The 26,476-nt window shown below is 39.2% G+C and overlaps 3 protein-coding genes across 7 annotated transcripts in view; 1 reads left to right on the plus strand and 2 right to left on the minus strand.

Moving 5' to 3' along the window:
• Nucleotides 1-6,988, minus strand: part of LOC311079589 (uncharacterized protein) — a 53,624-nt gene extending 46,636 nt beyond the window's left edge. For all 3 annotated transcript variants that reach the window (XM_084109159.1, XM_084109157.1, XM_084109161.1), the window contains exon 1: nucleotides 6,105-6,988. In XM_084109159.1, the coding sequence (XP_083965285.1) occupies nucleotides 6,105-6,180 (76 nt within the window). In that variant the 5' untranslated portion in view covers nucleotides 6,181-6,988. The remainder of the gene's footprint in view (nucleotides 1-6,104) is intronic.
• dpy19l3 (dpy-19 like C-mannosyltransferase 3) overlaps nucleotides 1-20,356 on the plus strand; it is a 58,301-nt gene extending 37,945 nt beyond the window's left edge. For all 3 annotated transcript variants that reach the window (XM_084109154.1, XM_084109155.1, XM_084109156.1), the window contains exons 17-19: nucleotides 12,933-13,065; nucleotides 17,234-17,392; nucleotides 18,581-20,356. In XM_084109154.1, coding sequence (XP_083965280.1) covers nucleotides 12,933-13,065; nucleotides 17,234-17,392; nucleotides 18,581-18,769 — 481 coding nt within the window. In that variant the 3' untranslated portion in view covers nucleotides 18,770-20,356. The remainder of the gene's footprint in view (nucleotides 1-12,932; nucleotides 13,066-17,233; nucleotides 17,393-18,580) is intronic.
• A 242-nt stretch (nucleotides 20,357-20,598) lies between these two features.
• LOC311079590 (neural-cadherin) overlaps nucleotides 20,599-26,476 on the minus strand; it is a 263,223-nt gene continuing 257,345 nt past the window's right edge. The window contains exons 32-33 of the mRNA XM_084109162.1: nucleotides 24,290-24,444; nucleotides 20,599-23,295 (exon numbers count right to left, since the gene is read on the minus strand). Of these exons, the coding sequence (XP_083965288.1) occupies nucleotides 22,756-23,295; nucleotides 24,290-24,444 (695 nt within the window). The 3' untranslated portion in view covers nucleotides 20,599-22,755. The remainder of the gene's footprint in view (nucleotides 23,296-24,289; nucleotides 24,445-26,476) is intronic.

Raw genomic sequence — 26,476 nt, forward strand, 5'->3', positions numbered from 1 at the left:
TTTCTTAATTTGTGGTGGTTTTTCTATTTGCATGTGTTTTCTTCAGTTGCAGCGCGTTGAGCTCTCTCAGCCACCGTAGAAATACAAAAATATCAACTTATTGCCAAACAAGATCAGTAATAAAACATCTGTCCTATAAATGCTTAAATGGCATTAAAAACCTTTATTATTCACGTCTATTCACATGCTGAGTCTTAAGTGCGCGTCTCAGGACACTGACTGTTTTTACCAATTGGACTCTTTTGCATAGACGGCGGGACTTATTTCACCATATTGCACTTTGCCCCATAATATGAGTGCACTATCTTGGTATACTGAATACCGTCTTTGGAGCAAACACATGTGGTTGACACATGCAGACTATATTTATCTTTATTCACTGCCTGAATAACTTCTAAATTTATAACTTTCAAACTAGAGTTCCTGGTTTATTCACCTCACACAAGCTCTAGTCAGGGGTGTTTATTGTTGTCTATTGTTATCTCCAGTAGTTTGTTGCTGTTCTTCCAAATATTCTGTTTCTTTGAATCTTTTTCAAATGTGAATAAAAGGCCCTGTTCAGGGTCGCCACTTTGTAGACCAACTAATTAGTGGGAAAAAAAAAGCAAGGTCCTTGCATGAGCTGAGCGTACAGTACCCGAGTACACTTTAGGCTGACGGACGTATTTGGAAAAGTTGTGTCTTTTTGTTTCTGACTTGACAAAAGGAGTCCCATTAAAAAGGGTTTGGGAACCACCGGGATAGTACCAGGCACAAACCACCCATGCAAATGCCATCATGATCTGTAACTAACAGTCTAGAGCCCACAATCTCTGCAGATCAGCTGAGAAGGCTTTGCAGGGACGGTGTCATGTGTATGTGTCTTCTCTTCATGAGTGATCAGTGGCCTTTCAGTCGAACCGCATCTGTCCCGTAGATGCAAGCGCGTCCTTTGTCACAGTTCTGAGACACTGTCATCACAGTCAGCCTTATCATTGTGAACGTCTCCCTGCCATATAATTAATTTTTCCCTCTTTTGTTTTGTAGTTTTCTACTGTGCACCCTTTTGTTATAGCCCCCATAAAGGAGTTATTTCTGAATGTTTTAAAATAATGAAGATAAATTAGACTTTTGTTTTCTCTGAAGGAAAAACTTTCTCAGCCCCTCCGAGCACAAGTAATTTGTGTTCCCCATCTGAACAAAGACACATTTTCCTCCCACTGTTTTCTCTGTTTTTTATTTTTCTTTTCTTCGTGTTTTCGACATCTTCGCTCTCACTTCCACTCTAATTGTCACTCTAGCCACTTTCCATTCTAATTTGATCAAATTAGTGGCTTTTGCTGCTGAAGCTGCTGCTGCTGTAGATGTCTCGATGGAGATGTTGTTGGAGATTTCTCGCTGGAGATATTTCACAAACTCAGCTCTAATAGCTGTGCTTGCAAATGCTCGCCTTGTTTGAACTCCAGTAGAATTTCGTTAATTCACAAACACCCCAATATACGCTCTCCTTACACAAATGAAAGGTTAGCTGACACCACTTCACACTAGCCATTTTTCTTGTTTTACAACTGAGAACTGTTCATTTTGTGTTCCATATAAATTGCTGCTTTTTTCCAGTTATTGTGGAATTTAACAGGAAGTCTCGGACTCATGATTGCCTGAATTATTGCTCTTTTAAAAACATTTCTGTGACTTAGTTACAAATTGGTTTACTGGTCCCAAATTACTTGGTTAAGTGACTTCTGAAACCTGTAGAGTGAAATTCCATTTTACTCAAATTCATTCCCTTTGCGTGCAGATCAATCATTGACAATTTAAGTTGTTTTCGAACCGATCAATCAGTCTATCAGTCTGTGAACCCTTCTCAGTCAGATGTTCCCTTAGGCCTGCCTCCTTCTCTCCTTCTCCTTCTCTCCTTCTCCTTCTCTCCTTCTGTCTCTCTTTCTGTCTCTCTTTCTGTCTCTCTTTCTGTCTCTCTTTCTGTCTCTCTTTCTGTCTCTCTCTCTCTCTCTCTCTCTCTCTCTCTCTCTCTCTCTCTCTCTCTCTCTCTGTGCGCATGCGTGAGCGTTTGAGCTGAACGGGTGTGGAGTGTGAGAGCGTTTGCCTGCGGGCCGAGTGAGTTTCTATCTTTTCTTTATTCTTTTGGCTGTTGTTTAAGCTGTTGGTGTATTTTTGGGGGTTTGCTGAAGTTAGGGAAAGTAAAGCGCTGTTGTTCAGCGTGTGCTGTTTGAAATGACAGCGTCCGAAAGCGTGCCGCTTGATAAGCTAACGTGGCGGAATGGCATCAAAGTTATCCCCGCGGAACGCTGCTCAATAGAGGAGTGCAGCATAGCTGTAGCGAAAGTTGTTGGTTACAAAAGCATTTTGTCAGCATCAAGAATGAACAGTGCAGTTGTTTTGTTCTTAGATGATGTGAACAAAGTAAATGAGATCATTGCAAATGGAATAGTGATCAATGATTCTTACACACCGGTAATGCCTTTGATGCAACCAGCGAAAAATATCTTGTTGTCAAATGTTCCACCTTTCATAAAAGATGAAGTGATTCAGAGAGAATTGGCCAGACATGGAAAAATTGTTTCACAGTTTAAAAAGATTGCCTTAAATTGTAAATCGGCGCAGTTAAAACATGTTTCTTTCCGAAGACAAGTGTACATGATTTTAAACAGTGAGAGCGCGGAGTTAAATCTTGCAATAAAGTTTAGGCTTGAAGAGTTTGATTATGTGATTTACGCCACATCGGAAACAATTAAATAACGTTATTTCAAGTGTGGACAAGGAGGGCATCTTGCCCGTGTGTGTCCAGAGAATGTAGAACACGCAGCAACAATAAGTGACATTGAAAGAGAGGGACAGAAAGATAAGGAGGAAAATGAAAATCAGGAAAAACACAGGGAATCTTTTTCAGAATGATGGAAGACCTAATCAAAAAGAAACTGTGAATAAGAGTAATGAGGAAGGAATAGGAGAAGAGAACATTGAAAAAATAAACGATGCTGCTGGCCCTGTTGTGGATGTAGAAATCCCAAGAGACATTGACATGACTGAAGATGATAATCTGTTTAAAACACCGACACAGAAGAGAAAAACTAGAGGAAAGAGAGTTGGAATAAAAGCTAAGAAAGAACAGGTTCAAGAAAAACAGACAAAAGAAAGGCTGGTTAAAGAAACTATATCTGACCATAATGATTCTGATGATTCTGTAACTGGAAGTGAGAGTGAATCCGTGAGCTCAGTTGACTCAGTCTCTCTAAAAAGATCGGGGAGGAGTGCTTATACCCTTGAAAAAATTAAGACCTTTTTGCAGAATACAAAAGGGATGAAGGGAGTTCAAGTACAAGAGTTTTTTCCTGATCGTGAATTGTTTATAGAATCAGCAAGTGTTATACAGTGTTATATCGCCGGGTACCTGTAAAGAAAAATGGAGACAAATTCCAATTGGTTGTTCCTCCGACTTTAATATCTGGATTTTTACACAGAACCAGGTCATACATTAGGTATGAATTTGATGGGACCCTTTCCCCTCAGTAAAAAACAAAACACACTTACCTGTTTGTGATAGTCGACTACTACACGAAATGGGTAGAGATGTTCCCCCTTAGAGATAGCTAGACACAGAAGATTCTCAGGGAAGAAATCTTTACCCGATGAGGGGTACACAAATACATCATCTCTGACAGGGTGTCTAAACATAATATTTTATTAGTCACTAATATTATATAAAAGCTTCCCCTTATGTGGCCACGCTACACCATGACCAACAAGATGAACAGAAACTTGTGACCGCCATTTTTTTAAATAGCAGCTAATTGAGCTAATAGCAGCTCAATTGTAATCTCCATCTATGCAAATTATGGCTGGCTGGACGGAAGCGTTGGAATCGGGGTTTTTGGATGCTGATGTAGGTTCGCAAAGCCATGAGCATCAATAGTAATGCAACAACTGCCATTGTTTATGGAAGGCTTGTTCGAGATGCATCGGAGCTGCGCGGACCGATCGGAGTGCTGTGGGAGTTTTTGGAGAGCATATGACTCCTTGTGCTTTTGGATCGCTCTCGCAGTGCTTTGATGTCATGCGCCGATCCCTCGATCAGTCTGCAAGAAGCCGATGCATCTCGAACAAGCCTGGTTTGTTTGTGTTTGGCGCTGCCGCACTAGTGTTGCTGGGAAACATGCGATGTATACACTGACGTAAGACCTGGCTCTGTGGTGGCTCTCTTGCCTGTGGAAAGGCAAACTGGTTCTTAGAAGGCTTTTCAGTCGAACCAACTCCGAACCGGCAATAGCTCTGAACTTGCACCCGGTTCATGCTGTTGGAAAAGGGGTGTCAGATCCCATCCTGATGTAGCTTTATCCCCACACTGGCTGGTTTGTTTATGTGTGTAATGCAGTGCATCTCATTGTCTGCTCCTTGGCCATCTCAAGGACATTTAAAGGGGTCCTATTATGCCCTTTTACAAAGTCTTGATTTTGTTTTTGGGGTGTAGAATATGCTTTCATGCTTGATTGTTTGAAAAACACATTATTTTACATTATTACAGCACCCATCTCCCCTATCTTGCTCGGACGCACCATATAGTTCCTGTTTCGATGAAGCCCCTCCTTCCGAAATATGAAATGTGCTGTGATTGGTTAGCTGGCCCAGTGTGTTGTGATTGGCGCCGCATGTTCTGAAAATGTCACGCCCCTTACCATAACTGCGAGTTTCATCTGCTCAGTTGTAAATAGTGGTCGACCGATATGGGATTTTAATGGCCGATGCCGATGCCGATATTGAGAAAGCAATCTGGCCGATTGGCCGATATGAGGCCGATACAATACATGTGAATACAGTAAATGAGAGACATAAAGAATATTGGTGAAACTAAATGAACATTTATTGTACATACTATTCATGTAAAATTCTTTTTGCAATAAAAAATATTTACTAAGAAATTAAAATGTAAACAAAAAGGTAAGGTAACACTTCAATAAATAAAGTTTTAGTGCAGCTTCTTGTCTGCTTTAATATTTACAGTAATTTTTTCAGTCACATAAATAATTACTGCTGCTTACTGCAGGTTACAAATAACATTTATCATTAATGAACCAATCTAAACAATATTCATAAATTAATGACAAAATAGTATGTGAAATTACATACATTTTGAAATGTATAAGTGTATACTACACACGATATTACGCCAATCATGGATAAATAAATACAGTAGATAGTGAATAACATTTTCAAGGATTTATTTTCAAACGTAATATTATTACATAGTGTTCTCCTCTCATCCACCTCACGCGACCACTGATCTGTAGTGCACGCGACCCAGCTTTTCCGTGCACGCGAGTCCGTTGGAAAACAGCGTCTAGTTTAAATGTAACCTGAGAACAACGCGCGTATCTGAGGAACAGCCAGTCACAGGATTTTTGACTGTTTATGAGGTAAAATGTTTTCAGTTTTGTTTGAATTCGTTTATATCACATCTGTGACCCCCACTGGAGCTACCGCTGGGCTGCGGATCTGACATATCACGGTACTGTTTGAATAGACTCTGCTGCACGCCGGAGTGTTTTTGTGTGACAATGTAGCGTCAGGTTAGAAAGCGAATGCGAATGGTCATTTACTGTGTCTGTTAGATGTCTGCTTCACTTCTGAGTGGCTTGTCTTACGGTGCTGGGCGGAGCAGAGCGAGTGTATTCAGTTCATTCACGCTCGCTCTGTTCGCGTCAGTGGAAAAAAGCGCTAATGCACAGTCACAAACTGTTTTGAAATATATCGGCCAAACGGAAAGATTTATCGGCCGATGCCGATATCTAAAAAATTCCAAATATCGGCCGATATATCGGCCTCGGATTTTTTGTATACATTTTAGATACAATGTTATACACCATTTAATCATGATATTTGTCGGAAAACTATGTTAATACAAACAGTAATTTTCCAAAGGGGCGGTGAACAGTCTTACAAAAGTGAGAGCTTACAAAAGCTACAGTAAACACTACATCAATACTGTAATGGTAGTTAGTAGGCTAGCGGAGGCAAAGCTTTGCCCTTTGTTTACATCATAGCAACTACATAAAACTTATAATTGTAGCTGTTAATAGAAAGCACAAATACAAATAATAAGACATACTTACAAGTTGTGATCCATAAACAACAGATTGTCCCGACAAAGTGGGAACTGTTCCGTTTCAGGAGAAGCGTCGCCTGCATTGTACTCTCTTCTGGAAGCTGTATTCCGTGAAATGTGCAGCACACAGATAAACTCTGGGGTTATAATGTTCAGGAACAGTGTTTAAAATAAATTTTAACTACTCCGGTAAGCCTTTGGAGGTTTAACAAATGAGTTTTGGAAAAGGGATGGACAAAACAGCGTCTCTATGACATAGCGACAACACTGTCTTCTCAAATGCAGCTCAACCAGGCTGCGTCCCCTTTTTTTTCTTATTCCGTGGGTGGAGATTATTTAAATAAGTAACATTATGACATTAGCCCAGAAAAATCACATTGTAGTCCAAACGAGTCGTTCGTTGTAGTTCTTGGAAAGTGGATTCTGTTAAATAAAGTATCTCCCTTTGGAGTGGACTTTGAACTTTATTGCCTTGCAGATCTTTTTTAAACAGCAACATTACAGACTAACTAAAGTTAAAAAAAAGAAAAGCAGAATAGGACCCCTTCAAGCAAGGCTATATGAACATTTCTGTTTGTGTCTGCGTACAGTAATTGTGAAAAAATTTACTCCTCCCCCATATCGTATCATGAAGACAAAGGTTACATTTTTAAGAACTTGGCACAGGCATTTTAGACTACATTTTTAAAAGATTTTTTTATTTGTTTCTCACACTCTTATTTGTCATTGACCCTTTCATCTGCCTTTCTATATTTCCATCACCTGCCTCTCTCTTCACTTTTGAAGTTTTGACAGACTTTTTTGATGTCATTCACCACCCAAAATATTTTTTTTGTGACATTTTATTCTGACAAAATATCAGACCCTTTGACAAATGGTCTGTGCAGAACGTCCAGAGCACTCATTAGTCTGACTCAGATCAAAAACAGATGCTGATGATAGCCATTTCTAATGAGTGATCATTTAGACAATTGTCTGGGTATATGAATGTGGTTTTGAGAGGTTGTAGTACTGGGACACAGTGGTTTAAGTCCATGACATTGATATATCTCAAGGAACATGACTGACATGTCCAACCGTACTATTCATTTCAGCCTTTAAAATGATTGAGTGCTAAACAAACAACAACACCCCAACATGGACTGATTTATCTGTATTTATAAAAGTGGATCAACATCAATCTAATGGGAGGTAGTTCAATTTGCTTACTGAATTCAAAAATTATTTCTGTCTAAGGAGATGTACTGCATGGGTAGACGTCTATGAAGATATGGCTGCACAGGCCACCCTCTATGTCCCACATGGTGGAATATTAATGACGTTAATCAATTTTTATAATGTCAGCAGGGTGCAGCCTAACACAAGCTGACATTTACATAAGAGAATATAAATCTGAAATTAAATGTAAATCTGGTAGATGCCATTGCAGTCCCTTGTCAATATGGAGTAATTACATTGAGACACACAAGAGCAGGAAATTATGCACTGTGGGAGAGGTCAAAGGTCAGTCTAGTCAGAAATTCCTTGGTTCAAACAAAGACATTATTCCAGTGTAGATTTAAGACCAGGTGAGTTTGTAAATCCCCATTATGTCATTGCAAAACAGAACAAAACCAAAGACCAAAACCCAGCCAAACCTGGAAACCCAAATACAGTTACACATAGTTAACTCTCACTCTTAACACTAACCTAATGCTCATAAGTAAAAATATCAATACAATCACTGTGTTCAGGTGATTTTTAATGTAGCCAAGTCAAGTGCAAAGAGACCATTTAAAGCTAATTTTACTTTTAACAGCAGCAGCATAGTCATTTTTTATTATTATAATTGTATTTATTATTATTATTATTATTATTATTATTATTATTAATGTATTTATTTTTACATTCATAAGTAATTGTTTACATTGGACTCGAATCATATGATTCAAATTAATCTTCTCCTATACATTATACCTTTGAAACTTTCGTCAGTCAATCAATTTAAATTAAGAATTTAACTCTTATTTAACAATTCAATTCAGAGGTTTAGGAGTATAAACAGACTCTGGACTTTTAAGATGTTATGCAAAAAACTTTCTGAAAGCCTACATGGGTATTATATATTCACTAGTCTAGTTAGAACATGAAAGCAATGCAAACTCTAATCTTTTTTTTTTTTTTTTTTGCAATAACTGCTGCTTACACATGTATGTATTCACCACTGAAACCATAAAATGCATGCTATTATGCGTGTCGAATAGCAGGAAACCATTTGTCTTTGTTTTGTCATCCCTTTGAAATAATATTGAAGTGAGATAGGGCTGTTTAGATGCCATACTGGTGATGAATTGAGCATTTGAAATCCATAGTTCTGCTCTATGGTCCCTGTTATTAATGAATGATAAAACAGAAGTTCCATTACTCTATTATTGAAGTCTTTTCCTGTGGCAGAAGTGTGAAAAAATGTTTATAAGGAAGAGGAAGGCCAATGAGATCATTTGTCTCTGATGAGGTCTGTGGTACTGTAGGTAATCATGTGCTTCTCTGTGGACGATATTTGATAGAAATTAGTCTGAGTGGAAAAATGGAGGTGGCTGTGAGAACATTACTTTGGAGTCTTGCATGAAGTTTATTAGGCCCATTCTTATACAGTGTTTTTCTCATACATAGTTTGATTTAATATTTTGTGAATATTTTGCCATTCCATGATTCTCCTAGTCAACACTGTCAAATGAGTCTCAAAGTGAGCACAATATTAAACCAATCCCCACTAAAATAAAATCTTTACATTTGCATCTTTTTATCAAAACACATTTATTAATGTCCTGGGTCTTTTTATGAGTAAAATTAAGGACCCAATACCAAAGTCTATATTTCCACATTGTTCCAACTTTCCGGGGTTAATTGTAAATTCATTTTAAACAATAAATAAATTGGGGTTGAAGGGAACAAGTTTGTCTCTTTACCTTCTTATGTGGCCAGCAATCATAATTAGACCTTAGTTATAGGTCCCATGTAACACACAAACAATGAACAAAATGTGAGTAGGTGCAGCAACACACTTTTTTTCTGATTTTACATGGTCTGACCCGTAACTGCTTTTTGTCTTGGCAGATTAGTTCACTTGTTTGAAGCAAAACCTCTCAAGGTTTAGACAACATATGAAGTACACTGTAACAAGACATCTAAAAAATATCTCTATAGACTAGAATGTTTTCAGAGAATTAATTAGAATTTTATTTTGGAATCATGGGGGATCCATCTGTCTTTCTGTCTGTCAGTTCAGTGTGTAAACTACTCTGTGGGGATTGCCCTCACTTTCCACAGAGTCAGATGTCTCATTTTCCCATCCACATTCCCCACTAGCATCAGAATGTATCATGTATATGTGACCAGATGTTAAGTTTGTCTTAGAAGTGAAGGTCATGCCAAATTCTTTGAGCCCGCTGAAATTGGAGCCAATTTTCTTTCTTTCTTTGCTGCTTCAATGCCGTCTTAGTAACCTTTAAGATTGAAAATAGCTGTTCGTCACCCTGTGTGAGTGTGTTTGTGAATCTGTCCCCCATGTTAACGTCTTTCCGTGTGTGGTATGAACAGAGATGGAGCACGGTGTGTTATTGTACCCCCTGTGGGGCGACAATGAGTTAATTTTAGATTGTGTGTGTTTGTGTAGCACTTAGACTCTTGGCTTAAGTTATTGAACTCAGAACAAGGTTGTCCTGTGTAAGACTGGAAAAACTGGAAGAGAGGGCAACTCTCTAAGAGAACAAAGGAAATTAACATTTGAACTCACTCTTATGCACCATTCGAGACGCAAGTCTCACCCTAGAATCATCCTAATCTACATCTCTTTCCCTCTTCCCCCATTCCTTCTCTCTCATGCTGCGATCACCAAAATTCACCCAAGAATCGATATGGTTTAATGTGAATAATTATCATACATTATTACACATGTTTGGTATCATTTGAAATGTCTCAGTGCGACTGGTACAAAGGTCTCATTCCCAAAGAAGTAAACCAAAAGGTAATAAGAGTTTAGAGATCTTGTTAACTGCTATGGGTGTGCCCCCATGTAAATCAACTTCTGTCCCCAGTAAGTCTGGGACGGTGATTAATGCAAATTCCCATTGTGAACCCATGCTTACTTTTGAAAAGAGGTTTCTGCCTTGGTCTGGGTATTTAGAGAGATGCTGAAGAAGGCTCGTGGCGATTTGTAGCTCAAAATAGCCTGTGATGCTGAGAGTGGCCGAGACTCTCAGCATCATGTATTTTCCAATGTCGGGTTCGCATCTTTTCTCTTTATTCCAGAACATTTGACGATTTGTATTTATTATCTTTGAACTGATTATGAAATTGGCATGATACATTTACCTGACATAATAAATTGTTACATTTGATTTTATTCCGACTGACGCAAGTTTTGCGTCATATTAGTGACGACTAATATTTGGCATGGCCAATCCAAAGCTATTATAAGAGAAGTAATGTTGGTCAGCTTATATCTGTAATAGTGGCCATACCTCTACTGAAGTAAACGTTAAGTTAAATTCAAGTGTATGCAATTCCATAGAGGCTATACCAAAGTATCTTTGATTGTGTAAACGTGAATGTGACCGATCTCAGGTATATAGCAATTACCTCTGTTTAGTTACCAAAACTGATGGGCTTGTGAACGTGAGACCCGCGTTAAACAGAAGACGTGAGGACCTCTGAGCGACATAGTTTCCTAATCTGGAACGGGTAAAATATACTTAAAGAGTTAAAAAGAATAATCAAACATTCGCTCACTTTTAATGATGCTCAGATATCATTAAAACCTTTTTCATTTATGGAGTCAGATGAAATAATGAGGTAATACATTTGAGGAAATGTATTTCATTTAATCTTGTTAAACGCGCATAGACCTTCACCCATCTTAGCGGAAACCCCCATTTGGACCGATAAACGGGCTTACAAAGTTCCTGTAAGGGTCCATGTTCATGGTTGACCCATAATGACCATACTTGCTCCACTGTAATGAAACATTTCAGCCATGGATCCAGAATTTAATCAAACTCATTCCAGACTGGACCGAGATGAAACCACCATATCCTCTGTAACCTTCAGACACTTTGTCGTTTTTGGCTTGAGCTGCAGCCAACCTTGAAGCAAGATGTCTGTAACAATATTTTGTTTTATTGCCTAAACTGACATGGGGTGGGACTTTTGAGTGCTTGAGGCTGTTTTTTTTAATCAGTGGTTGTTTTAACTTGTTTTGCTTTGGGACCCAGATTATATTGGATCAGGCATCAAGTGATGACCTAGCACAGTTCCAAAATTATTGGAAATTTGTGAAAAAAGAGAATGAAACATTGAAATGTATTAATATTAGCATGAACAATTTTTTTGATTTACTATTATTTATTATTTATTCTTTTTTGTTATTTTGGTTATATATCAGTGCAACCTTTTTTATGTTGTTAAAATTCCTTGATGTGAAATATTTAGATATAACCGGCTTAATGTTTGCTTGGTTTCTAAATGTCACCGTAATAATACATCCCACAAATGACATTGTGGGCAGCACAGATGTTTATTCTGGTTGCAGATCTATTTCAGTTTGGATCACATTTTATTTTAAAGGTGCAGTTAGTAAATTCTGAGACAGGCTGTTGAAAGTGGATTGGGCCGAGCACCATGTGGCACGCATGTAGCCAATCAGCAGTAGGGGTTGTGTCCACTCATGATGGGGGAGGAGAGAGAGTGAGCAAGAGGGAGATTTGAAGAAAGACTGTAGTAAGAGAGATGGCTAAGAAATATTAAGAAAAAGAGGTCAGAGGAATATCTGACCTCATAAAGAACATAAAGTAAAGGTCACAAAGAACAAGAGGTCAGAGGAATATCACTGGAAAAAGAAAGGTTATGGTCAGGCAAGAGCTTTCCAGTGTTGGAGAGACCAAAGTGGGTAGGTCTGACACAGAAGTTTCATTGTTTCTGCTCCATACTTGAGTTAGTTTTGCTATGTATCATAGAACCAAGATATGCTCTTGTTGTAATGTTAGCTATAGTAACAGGACAGTTTTGAGTGTCATTGTTTGTCTGGAGCTGGTGTGCTGCTGGTGACTAACAACAAACTCTTGCTTGTAATACTCTTGTGTACTATATGTTCTTTTTTAGGTTCTTCCTTGTCGTTTGTTCGTCATCTTTTTATTCAGCTATGATAAAGAGAAATCCACTCCTGCATTATGTGTTTGTGGATTTTGGGGATGGAGCAATGAAGGGAGGGCTGTGTTTGTTTGAGTTGATTTCAAATATCAACAGTGTTTCTCAGAAATCACTTACTGCACCTTTAACTTGCTAGTTTTATTGATGGTTTTTGAGGATGAGGGCATGTCACAATCTGTTAATGTCAGAATATGAAAAATACCAATACAAAATTAATTTTCAATAAAACATTTGGAAAATGTTTTCTTCTTCTGAAGGCTCCTGCCTGTATTAGACGCTGATAGTCAGGAGTAGAATGTTGAATCTGAATTTGAAAGGTTATGTTTTGATAAACAGATGGTCTCTGAAACATCTGTCAGGCTATACAAACAAAACAAAAAAACATACAGCTTGTGCACTTTGCACATACAATGACAGGAGAAAGATCACATTCAGACAAAGTGCATTTTCAGCCTGAAATAGATTTCAAAACTAATTTTCATTGAAACTAATGTTTCAGACATCGGTGATGGGAGTGTACAAATGACTTTTCTCATAAATGCCACCACTACACATCTAGTCCCCTTTTGCAATCCCCTGTTCTGATATATTAGTGAAACTTGAGAAGTGTGGGTTACAGAGCTTTCTCATGTTTATTTCTTCTCGACAGATTGAAGACGCCCAAACGGGCAGTGTTTGCAGGCAGCATGCAGCTGTTGGCTGGAATTAAGCTGTGTACGGGGAGAATATTGACAAACCATCCACACTACGAGGACCAGGCGCTGAGGGAGAGGACCAGACAGGCAAGTCTCAGCATTGTTTTCACTCTTTTCACAATTCAATCCAAGTTCTACAATGTCCAGGACCTCAGGGACATGTTTTTGTTTACTTGGTGTCAATACTAAAATTGTGCAACACTAGTCTGGTGAAGGTTTTTGAGGACATGCGCAGTAATCAAGGGAGTATTGGTTTATGATTGTGCAACAGTCACAAATTATACATATATTTTATTTAATATATATTGTTTACATAAAATATACACAATAATGTTTTGCTTCAGAATCGAACATATGGTCAAGCGTCCAAGTTCTGCATCAAATAATGAACGACTTCTCAGAACCATTATGAGCAAAGAATAAAATCTTTTCTTTTGAATTCAAGCCTCATTATGTAAATTGAAATAAATGAAGCAGCAACAAATCAGTGTGAAATAAAAAAAGATAGTAACACTAAAAAAGTCTTCAGATACTGTTAGAAGGAATTAAAGCATTGAAGTCTATAAGTGTGTACCTTAACAAATCAGTTGATAATCTTAATGATGAGATTACAAATGGACCGCATCAAGAAGATCATGAGCAAATGGTTCATAAATCCTCTTTAAGAGCTTTCTTAATGACATATGCACTTGGCTTCATCAGCAGAAGTGTGACTTTTGGCATAATTAGTTTAATTTAATTATGTTTCTCATAGGGGTGGTTGGAAGTTGACACATCAGTAGGCATCTTTATTAAGTGAAATAAACTCCACAGCACTGCTGTTATACGTGCCATTACTTTCGTGTCATGGTGTAAAAACATTTATAACATTCTGATTAAAAAGTATAATGTACACTGACTCAAATCTGTCAAATGTCAAATCTGTTTTGAGCTGTAATTCGGATTGTATCAGCTGTCTCTCTCTTCCATTTCTGTCTGAAAGAAACAAAGTCATGTTCCCTTTGGCTTGACTACTGGAGATTTGTCTGTAGCAGAGATCCATTGCTTGAGTTTGAGAGGCAGAATGTTGAGGTTAATAGTCAGAGGAGGATTTCTGATCAAATGAGGGTGTGTTCATTCTCTCATTTGTGTATGAGTGTGGAGAAAGAAAATATGGATCTGAACAGTTGGTGGAAGACCAGACTCCTGCTCTAGTGTTTTTGCTTCATCAGTGTTGATGAGAATTGATCTAACCAGAAGGAGCCAAATTACCCATCAAATCAGTATATTAAAGCAGAGGTTCTCCAACTGGAGGCATGCAGAGAGGTTGCAAGGATGTGTGTGGTGGACTTTAAAATGAGGCAGTCCTCTCTGGGTTTAGGTATATTAGTCTGACATAAATTAATGTACTAGTTCAATTTGATGTTTACACTGTTTCCAGATTTACCTTACCTTATTGTACCCTTATTTATGTTACAATCAAGACGCAACCAATACTATAATATGTTTGTATGTTTATATTAACATACCATTCATTAAAATCAAGTCAAATCAAAGTTGATACATTTTATGCATTTTCAAACTTTTCATGTTGTTTCATAAATAACAACTAGGGAATTCAAACAATTCAATTTCAAAATAGGAAAAAAAAAATCCTTTAGATGCAGTCAGTCTGTGTTCTTGTTTGATAGCAGGGGACCGCATATTTTAGATAAACAACCTTGTCATTTTGTCTGTTTTTCAAAGATGTTTTTACTTTAAATCAAAGTTTGTAATGTTGTGATTCACCTTGGAAGCTGTTGGTTCATGGTTTTTAACTCTTTCATTAAATAAGTGTTTATTATTATTATTATTTTTTTAAATACTTGCATAACCAAGGCCGCTGAAAATCTGCTACGCCACTGGATTGGAGAAGCTTTTCTCTGTGTTGTGCATGGGCTCCACAAGCTATTTTTTTTAAGCTGCTTTCAAAAATGGGATCAATTGTTCGCCAAATGTAGGGCTTCCCCCGACTAAAGATTTTTCTAGTCGACTAGTAGTCATTCATTTAAGCCATTAGTTGACAAACGAGGGAGACATTTTAACTGTTTATTAACAACATTTAAAAAGACGAGGATAAAGTGGTTGCAAAGATGAAGTTGACAACGCTGACTCGTCATCTCCGCAGTAGGCCTGAAGTGTGGATGTGCCTTTTGGAGAGAAATGCAACTTTCATACAGATTACATAAGAGTATTTGTTTTCGATTCGAAACCGTCCATTTAAAAGTAGACATTTCAAGCTTTCTATATAGGCCCTATGTTTGTGAGGCAAGTAGCCTATACGCTGAGTTTCGGTCAATTTTTTTGACGCGCTCCAGTTCATGGAGACCAAGACGCAGAAAGCACATCCTGTTTTCTTTATTTTACAAAAGCAAAAAAAACTTTGTTGTTAATGCGAGTTCACACAAATAAAAGACAACCCTTTACGGTGTCGAATTATGTCTTAGAACATTTCTATCAAAAAGAAATGTTTGTTTTTTTTCGTAGAAAGCGTTTTTTTTTTTGCAGTGAGAGGTGCCTTTTTTCAATTGTTTTCTATTGGCAGTGAGCGTTTTGCGCGCTGTTTATGTGCCCCGGGCGCCTCGCGTTTTTGTTGGAGCGCTCTGAAACCACCTTTCCACTGCACACGACCAACGACAGCCGTCGGACCAGAAGTCATTCATTTCCAATGGAGAGTAGTACAGGAGCTGCGTGGAGTTCCGATCATATGCGTATGTTTTCAAAGCATTTCAAAGTTATCTGAATCGCACATAGTTATTTAGTTAGTTAGTTAGTACACTTATACTGTTTTTCTCTTCGCTCTTGTTTCCACATTCTGTGCTTGCTTTTCCAAATGTTGCAGTTCTAGTTTCAAGGAAATCAGGGCGGGCTTTTACCATTTGGTCCATTTTTAGCAGATACAGATATTTGTTTTGCACACTGTACTTTGTCACTGCTATGCTGCAATAAACTTCTTCTTTGAGATCTTCAATGATCTTCATTTTTTCCTACACTGGCTATGTCACTGATCATTTCATGTTTAAGTTCAATTCATATAGGCCAAAGTGATGATATCCGAGTCGTTGAGTTAGTAATTAGTCCGTTCATTTCCACCAATTTGACCCATTCAGGGCGTTTTGCTGACCTGTTGCAAGCATGAGAAACAGGCATTATCGCATTGACAAAATGACAACATGATCATCCAATCACAGTGTGATAAAAGCAGCTCCTGAAACAATGAGCTCAAGGAGGCAAATGCATACTGCTTTGAACATTATTGTATTTCTCATTGTGTAATATTTGAATTATTCATGAAATGTTGATTATTTTCTCATCCGACATTGCTGATGAGGCACTCCCTCCTTTGAGAAAATGCAACATAAATGCAACACATTTTTACAGAAAATGTTTATAAAATATTTATTTACATTTTGTCATGGAAAATTATCCATAAATACCTTTTATATCATATTAGCAAATCTGTTATGAATCCATAATTCATTTTTCCGATATTTTTTCAAAGGCTTATTAGGTTTGCATTTCTTGGAACAGTAATTTTGTTTGTTGGGTTGCCATGGATTTCATCAGAGCGTTCTGTTCTCTTCACTGTACGCTATGAATCTGTGGCTCATGAGAAAATGAGTTTTAGTTGTAATAGTCGGTCAACATCAGCTTATAAAAAGGGCATGGAAACCCTACAACCGGGCTTACAGCAGCCTTCCTGGTACGTTGAACCGCTGTCTGCATGATATATGGAGATGTCAAACCTAATCGTGGCGTCTTCAATTATGCTGCCTTTTGCTCCATTAATTGAAATACCGCAAGAATGTTTCTGTGGTTTGTGAAACTGCGTATGGACTACCACAAATTTTTTTTCTGGTTGCTTGGCGGATCTGTTTTTCTCCTTGGTTACGACAGTGGTATGAAAATGTCTAACATTTAAATGTTTAAATTCCATCTTTATATGCCCAAAAACTTAGCATATTTTAATAACTGTTAACTGCAAGCTTGAGAACCTCTGCAATAAAGCACGGACCTCACAGTTTATCACAGTGAGATTTCTGCAGATCAATGACTTAATTAGCATAAGTCCCCCAAACCACTTGTCCAATGTCCTGTTATTCTTCACTTAGAGACAAAAAAAAAAAAAAAAATCCAAATCACCTTGGAGTACATTTTTACTACACGTACCATACATCTGCAATGAATCTTTTACCTCTAAGCCTTTTCCCATCTTTGCCCGTTTTGTCGCCTGCAGGTGTATCAGGTCTATGCACGTCAGTCTGCTGAGGAGGTTCATAAAGTGCTCGGTTCGGTTGGAGCGGACTACATCGTGCTGGAGGACAGCATCTGCTACGAGCGCAGGCACAGCCGTGGCTGTAGGCTGAGGGACCTGCTCGACCTGGCAAACGGTCATGTAGGTCACACACACAGCATCTTCAGTTCATGCCCACACACACCACGCTTGTTATTTCAGTGAGCATTTTTTTTTCCGAGCAGCTAAACTTTGCCCTTTACTGAATTCTTCACGTGGATATAAACAAATATCATTTGGTTTAGACACTAAGCTCACTGTTCTTGCTTTGATTTATTTTTGTCTTGGAAATCTCTTGGGCTCTCTGAGGTACTGTATTTTCATTTCTTACATAAAATGTCTATAACTGTTTTGTGTACATTTTTCATTTTGTCACATAATCTTGTTCTCACTCACCCACAGCTCATAGTTGTTAAATACTGCTTCACCCTGCGTGCAGTCTAGCTTAAGTGATTTTTTTTTTTTTTTCACTTGGGTAGCTTGATTGTTCTGTAGTTGATTATAGTTGTGCATAATAACTGACAAAAGCAACATTTCCAACTTCTAAGCTGCAGCACTTTATATTTGTGTCTGTGCACACGTCAGCTTGCACATCCTAGCAAAGAGCTCTGGCTGAAAATATCTTGTCAGCAGTTGTCATTCATGTGTCTGAGGTGAATGCCATGCCTTTGAAAGATCTCACAGAAGTTTGCCTCACTTGCTCCTCTTGATCCGACTTCGAGCAGTCAATGAAAGAGCCTTGCTCACTTCCTCGTTTGATGCAGCCCGACTCCTTCCTTCAGGCTGCCTCCAGCAGTTTGAATAAGATTCACTCTTGTACCATGTTCTGTGTGCATATGTTATTTTAACCTTGATCCAATCTGTCTGGTTTAATTAAACCTTGCTAATTGCAGGCAGACTTACCAAGGAAGATATGTGTATGCAATACCGATGGCCCAGAAACAGCCATGTGTTGTGTGGGATATTCTTTTTTCGATTCCGCTCTGATGTCTCCCATGGGTGGCCGTTCTTTCTATCTCTGGGTGCTTAATTGATCTCACAGCATTTCAAGGCCTTTCTGTTAATTTGGGAATATATCTCAAAGTAAATGTTTAATAAACCTCAGGGCACAATTTCTCCAAGATTTCAAAGATAAAGAAGTGGAATGCTCTTTAAAAGGACACTTTTGATACTCTTCTTCATCTGAGAATCCGCTGAAAAAATTTCACTGTAAATAAAAAAAAAAAAAAAAAAAATCATCTTATAGAAAAGCACCACCATTTCAAGATTGTGCATGTGTGTCTGTTACAGATCATGGATGGCCCAGGTGAAAACGAGCCGGACCTCATCCCGGCGTCTCATCCACGGTTTTGTGAGGCCATTAAGACCGACACTCCTCCGTATTCAACCCTCTTCACACGAGTGTTCAAAAACAAGACCTTTCACGTGTACAAACTCAAGAAACTCAAGAAGAAAAACAAAGCTGAAAGCGGTCCGTAGTGCTTGTTCCTCAACAGCAGTCGCCCACCTTCACTGGATAGCTGAACGGCCCATCTGGAATGTTCAATGAGTGTGTGATAGTAGCAGGTGTGTGTGTGTGTGTGTGTGCGGCTGTGTGCTTGAGAGATGCCTGATTGAGCCAGCACACATTAGATTTGGTGCGTTTGTGCGTGTAAATCTTCTGTGAGCCGGTCTGCCGCAACAGGAGCTCAAGTTTAACGTGGAGAGAAGGGAAGAAAATCTCTTTCTCACAGTCTGTCGCACTCCCTGATCATCGCTTCGCTTTCGACACGTGCCCTTTTACCAAGCTCACATTTATGAAACCAGGAATAGGGATGTTTTGTTTTTTGGTCGGCGTCAAGATGAGCTACATCCTGCTGTCTGGCTGCTTTTAATATATACAGTTGTATACATTAAATCCATCCATACGACCAAAATAAATTTAAAAAAGCTGTTTTTGGTTACTCTTACAGCAACAAATCTGAACGATCAGCCTTGTAGAGGAAGTGCCATAAATTTTCAACATGAGAATACATTTTCATAAATGATGTCACAAATTTACTCTATTTAATAAGGGACCTAGTAATAGTTAAGAATTTCGTTTTCATTAAACATTAACATTTTTCAGGTTTAAATTCCTAGATTTTCAATGTGATCTCAGACTTTTGGACTCCACTGCATGTGTTTCGTGCTTTTAGTTGTGTAAGTAGGAGGTGATTACTTTGGCGCTATAGATGGTAAAAAAAAACATTGTAAACCAATTTACAGGGACATTAAATGTATGTTTTTTAGGATGAAGTATTCATGAAAGTTAGAAATGTCCCATGGAATTTCCTTAATCCTCCATTGTGAAGTTGTTTTTAATGTAGTTTTGTTGAGATATTAACAGTTTCGCAGTCTTTTTAAAACAGAGAAAAAAATCATATCATAACATTGTTGACCATTCAATTTAACTCTCTCAAGTTCTAAATGAAGCCTTTAGTGTATGAAAGTGCCTTTCCATTTTCGGATAAGCTCTGCTGCACTAACGAGTCATGCATTCAAAAGACCTTCAAATGAGTGGCCTCAAGTTCTACAAAAATGTACCTACCTTCGATCTTCGCTGCTGTTTTCTTTCTTTCTAGAATGTTAGCTGAACATCTTTGTACAGAGGTGCTCTGGGTGGTGCAAAACAGTTTTGAATCTCTTTAAAGTGTTTAAAGATAAACATGGTGTTTTTTTTTTTTTCTGAAAATTCGGTTTATAACACGAGGGCTCCTCTGTGACATTCTGTTATTGTATTATAATGTGGTGAAACAGCTATTGTTACATTACCTGTCAAGAGAGTTGACACATAAACCTTTGCATCACACAACGTTTCTGTCAACACCGTCCCTCAGGAAATAATCTTGATGCAGCTGTGTGCTTTGATTTCATATGCTGACATTGTTTAACTGTAAGAGTTCTTCAGTACGGTTTATTGCACTAGTTTGTTACTGTGGTATTTCACGCAGATGGATTGTTTTCATTTGTGCAAAAGTGTTGATTTGTCTTTGGATGTTCAGTGTACATTTCCATTTTTGTATTAAAGCAAATTTGTATGTTGAATGCTGCAGATTTCTGCAACTGCAAAAGGATTTCTGTCATTTGAAGCCAAATCGCAAAGGCATTTTGATAGATGCAGGTCAGAGATTTGAGGTCGCTCTCATTTCATGTTTTGCATTATCCACAACTAATTACAGCTCTGTTTCCATATAATAAATAGGCCACTTATTCCTCAAGAGACTTACAGCAGATAAAAATTAAAACCCCACTGTTTCATTTGAATATAGCAGTATTTAACAGCAATGTTCAAGTATCATCGAACAGAAGAACTCCATTTATTAAGGAAAAAAGAAAAGCAATTTAAAGGATGCAAATACAAAACGCCAACATACCTTTACCAACTAAAAAAAAAAAAAAAAAAAATTAAATACATGAAAAAAAGCTTTAGATTCCTTTATATATTTTTAAAAAGCAGTTTTGATATGCACAAATGAGGTAAAAACATTGTTTCACAAAATAGAGTACTGTATATATTCACCACACAAACAAACAGGTGGCCTTGGTTCAAAATCGAAGAGGAATAGATTTTGTAACTTAAGATAAGGAATTCTGTGATTCAAAGACAGAGCCCAGTCGTGCTTCATTCATGAATACTCTCACCTCACACTGTATCCTTCCCAATCCCCTTACAAGGATGACTCAAAGCGCCAATCCCGTTGGCCTCTTTAACGCTATAAAATAGCAAGCATTGCACTTCCAGCTATATTTCTTAGCTTTAACTTGAAAACCTTTATTTTTAAACTCTTGTTGCTGCCTTTGGAAATATTGGCACTTTTTGAGATCTGTAATAAGAGTGACGACTTCTCCATCGAGTTTTCCAACTCCCATGATCCTTTGGTTCACAGCATGACAGTGAGCGATCAGTTCACATTAGGATTAGCACTCTGATGTCTTTTAACACACTCCTACTCTCTCCACTCTCCTCAGCCAGCCTGTCATGCTCCACATACGGCATTCTCCAGGAAAAAAAATATAAATAAATAACTAAAATGATAAAAGGAGGGCAAAAAACATTGCCTTAAAATGCATAAAATACAAGGTTGGCATTTGAGGCCTCACGGGGGGGGAGACTTTTAGTTATTCCATTTGCACACACAAACTTGCCTTGCCTTTCCTTTACCCCATGCAGCCTCACCACATGCGTTCGCAAGCCCATTAAACATGTTACATGAGAGGCGCTCATGGTCTGACATCGCTGGTTCACTACTCCCTGAATGCACCTGGTGCCGAGGCTCATCTCTTCACTACAGCGCCGAATAATGTGATGGGATACAAGTAGTTATTTATAGTAGAACAGGAAATGGTGATACGCTCGGGTAAGCTGGTTTGGTTAATAACACAATACTTTCGAAAGGAAGCAAACTGAATGTAAGCTCATTCTGGAGCTGTAAGCTCCTCCAGCAGAGCTCGATATCATCTTTGAGTTGATCACATGGAATAACACACATTCGTTTGTCTTAATGGCTATCCTTTAGTTTGGCGGACTCTTGATTGCTCCCACTCAATAAAGCGTGAGAGCCAAGAGTTTTTGATAGTTTTCAGCTACAGAAAACTTTCGTCTCATGCCAGCCACTCAGTCTTGTCCCTCAGTCACATTTGTATTCCAGCCGCTCCTTTTTGGCTAGAAAGAGAGGACACAATTTGTATTCCCAAGGAATGTCTCCTAAAATGCCAGACAATAAGGCTGCTTTCTGTTTCATTTTCCTCTGTTTTTTTTCACACATCTTCAGTTTATTATTGGTCTTTTTTTCCTGCAGACTGCCTCTTTCATCCTCGCATCCGAGTGAATAGAATCTAAGTGGAGGGTTGAGCAAACAGAAAAAAATAAACCGTATCTGAGTATGAAGTTATGATTGATGAACACAAGTGGCCACCCTGACAGAACAAGCGGTGGAATGATTTCAGAAAGCGGCCCGTGAAGGAGGAGGACAAACCCCTTTCTTGTCGCATCCGAGCGTGGCAGTTTATTTTTCTTCCCGTCTTTCTTTTCTTTTTAAGAACACATAGACCATACAGACATATAGAATGGAATATCAGGAAAGATCTGAGTGAAGCACGTCCGAGGCGCTCCGCCAATGTTGGACACAAAGATAACAAATTGTTCCACTAAAATCATTGTCATCCGCAAGTAACTTCAATAAAGATGCCCGTTCTGGGCTTAAAAATTGCCATGAACACAATTTGCTGTGTCCTGGATTAGCATTTTCCATTTGCTGCTCATTGAGAGTACCAAATGCCACCCGGCTCTGTAAACAGAGGGAGTGTCTCGCATGAAGTTATACATCCAGAGAAAGCCGAAGCGTAGGAATTTTCGGCATAAGAAAAATCCCTCTGGTTTTTAGACAAGTCTTTAGTGGTCTCCCTCCTCTCCTCGTGCTGCAGGAACTCTTCCCAGCAGTTCCTTAGAGGTCGCTGCCCTCGGCCCGCTCGTAGAGGGCTTTCAGCTTCTCGAAGCGCGGCCCCCACTCTTTCAAACACTCTTGACCCGATGCCGTTCCCTCTTCCAGCCCAGCGGAGCTGAAGGAACTCAGTGACCCGGCCAGCGAGCCGCCCCCTTCTGTGGAGAAGACCTGCAGGGAGTCGAAAGGTGCCGTTTCCGGGTGCTGGTCGGCATCACGGATAATTTCACACAGGTAGCGGGCCAGGTCCTGGCTGGAGAACGACAGGCTTTTGCGGGCCAGCTGGGCCGTTCGACTGGGATTTGCAGTCTGGCCTTGAGCCGGAGAGTGGCAGGGGGGGACGTCCCTGCGGATGGTGGTGGCTCCCGAGGATATGGAGGAGGTGGTGGCGGCTGTACCCGCTCTGGAGGGGGGGTCGGGCTGGCAAAAGTGTTGCTGCTGGGAGGGAGGATGGTGGTGTATGACTCGCGATCGGCTGTACTGCACTGACTGGGCCGGGCTGGGCTGCAGGGACTTCTGGAGCTCTGCCATGTCATAGGCATTCTGAAGGAGAGCGGGATAGAGAGAGAGAGAGAGAGAGAAAGAGAGAGGAAATTAAATGCATGCATAAAGTGCTGACAAATAACAAGATCATTAGCGTTACATAATGTGCCATTACGTTCAGGACCTGGTGTAATAACAACCTCTATCACAAAAACTGCTACGACTAATAAGATAGAGCTCACTGACAAAATAAGCAGCTTGACTTCTACAACACATAATTTATTATCCCCCAAACTGTTAATGGCATTAATCCGGATTCAAGCTGCTAACACCGCGTTCAGATTAACACCTTTGTGGACGTCTTCCTGCACCTGAGAGGAAGAATCCTGACAGATGCAGTGAAGAGCACACACTCAGTCAACACAACAAAACGTGACACTGGTCCCCTTTTCCCATTGAACATCAACATTAATCCCATTTCACCGAGGATGATTCTCCTCGTTATTAAGCGGTGCAGCTCTCGGGGGAGGAAGAAAAAATCCTTCTTGAGGAAAAAATAGACGAAGAGAAGAGGAGCAATAGAGACAGAGAGGGAGGTGTGGGTGACACGGGTGTGGGTGTAATTGATTACACGATGAGGGAGATGTGCGAAGCTTCATCAGATGGAGAGGATCAGAGCACCATGATGCATCTGATAATCATGTAACAGGATTTTACACACGCAGATATGAGAAAGAAAGATCCTGCAACACATCTACACCCACATACTTCAGCAATTACCTCTAGTGTTTCTCATAATAAAAAGCCACATATTGTACAAAATAAGTTGTCACACTTTCCCTCTGCACTCAATGAAGCCACTTGTCATCAGCATCAGAGTGCATTTTTTAAATTTTAGAGGTTGTCATAGAGACAAGTGCGCCTCTCTGCCACAGGGCGTCATGACAACCTGCACAAGTTGTCATAGTAACTTTGAGGGCTCAGTTGTCCTCATTTGTCAGATTCTCTGACCTGTGATCTGAAATCAATTTTAAAACAGAAGTCAGGCGCTCACCTGATCCTCCTCCCCGCCGCCCTCCTCGTCGTAGTTGAGCACGTTCTCTCGGATGTCCTCCCAGCCGTCATGGTGCGCAGACACGTGATATACTCCCTCCTTCAGCCCCTTATAGCTCCGCCAGCGCGTGTACAGGAAAATCCCCAACAGCAACACTGCGGAGGCACAGGAAGTGGTTGAGAATTACCTTGAGTGCTGATCAAGGATCACTTTAACCTATTACAATTTACAGGAACACTGGACCTGTTCCCAGATCCGTGTGAACTACTTTCAAATAAGCTGGGCTGTGAAAGCACATTGCCTGGAGCTACCCTCAGGCTGTGCTTCCCTGGCACTAAGGTGGCTTGATGTCAACGTGATGACTTCGCAGAGATGGCCTGGATTTGCCACAGACACATTATTCCAGGGAGCGCTGTGGCTCGTGTCAAGTATAGCTCGCTGAATCAATCCTGTTTGGCACCACTCTGACCTTTAGAGTATATTATCTTGCTATCGAATGCCCAGTACACTTCAATCTGCCAACACTCCATTCTCTCTCAATTCGATTCAGAAATATTCTCTATTTACCTTCTTTTGTGCGTTTATCTCTATCGCTCTCTCAATCTTCAGACCTTTTGAGATTTTCTCGTTCCCTTCCTTCTTTTGCTTCCACTTTATTTCCTCTGCAGGGATAATATGCGTCATTTTAAGGTCGACCCCATAAATAATACCAGGTTTAGATGTTCATGTCAAAGACGTGAGAACCTGACAAGTGGTGAAGGGACCATAAAGAGGCAGAGAAAAGCACTTTGTGGTAGAAGGTGTCATGGCCCATGTTCAAGCTTGACAGCTGCTTTTGGATTAATCTAAAGGATTTGAGCACTTCAATGAAAGCCTCACTATAAATTAAAATATCTGCTCTTTTGAGAGATTCATCATGCCTTGTCACCACCAAAGAAAGGCAGATGCTTGAAGAGAAAATACATTTTTAGTTTAATTCTGTCCTTGAATCAGTAATCAAATGCACCCTTTCTAAAACTATTTGGTGAAATGTCTCATTTGCAAACAGAAAAGAAGCCTTGGTGAAGGAAGACCATTTCTGTTCTGACATATGGCATGTGTTGCTGCATAGTTCTGGTGTGTTTTGTCAAGCTTTGCAGAAGACGATGACAGGATGTGCAGAAAGCCATACGGAGTGTGTCTATCCAACTGAGATCATCTGCGAAAAAGAAATGTCTTCAGACAACTGTGACATACTGTATATGTGATATACAGAACGTGTGTAAAAACATGAAAAATAAGTGACAAAAAAAAATGCTACACAGAGATTTTTCACACTTGCAAGTTTAAGAGTCTTGTAAGACCATTATTAAACTGTCTGCCTGCCCAGGAATGTCCACTGTAAAATGCAGAAATTATATAATTTAATCCCTTATTCATTGCCAAAGGTGACTCATTTAATTGCCATTTCAGTCTAAAAATGTCAATCTTCATTAATATGCCTAAAAAATGACCTAAATGCCACTGTGCTCCCTCTCAGTCTATTTCTGTTTCTCCAACATTGTAACTTTTCACAGTGATTTTTAAATGCATCTTGTGTGGTTGATATTGAGTGAAAAACTTCTTCATCTGATTCCAGACAAGCCCTCTGTCTCTTGGCTGCCTGCTTCATCGATCACATGACCCTCAAATCTGACCCCTCAGACCCCTCTCAGGACACCCAAGACCAGCCCGGCATCCTAATCTCCAAAGCGAAGACGATAAACACTGCTCTCTAGAAGGGCATTCAGACATTTCACTTCTGTTTCTGCTATGGAATTAAAACAAAGCTCAAAGTAAGACCTTTAACCAGTGGAGAATTGTCGTCTTCTTCAAGCTATTCAGAGATAGCAAAGAGTGGATGAGCTGTTCAAACATCTATCAAGGTTTCTGATAAACACTGGAACAAAACATGTTAATGATGATTTCTCATGGTCATTAAATGTATTGTGTTTCTTAAGGAAAACACAATAAATCAATTCATGGGCAACACATTTGGTTTTATTAAATGAAACATATTGTTCATCCATTTAATGCATGTGCTTATTAATTTTAGCATTGATGCTCTCTAAAAGAAGCCCTGGATTTATTTTTCAATACAAGAAAACACAAAGAATGAGAAAGCAGAGAGGAAGAGAAGAAAAGATAAATCAGTACATGTCAACTTAC

The sequence above is a fragment of the Abramis brama genome (genome assembly GCF_963993115.1).
Source record: "Abramis brama genome assembly, chromosome: 3".
Taxonomy (NCBI): Eukaryota; Metazoa; Chordata; class Actinopteri; order Cypriniformes; family Leuciscidae; genus Abramis; species Abramis brama.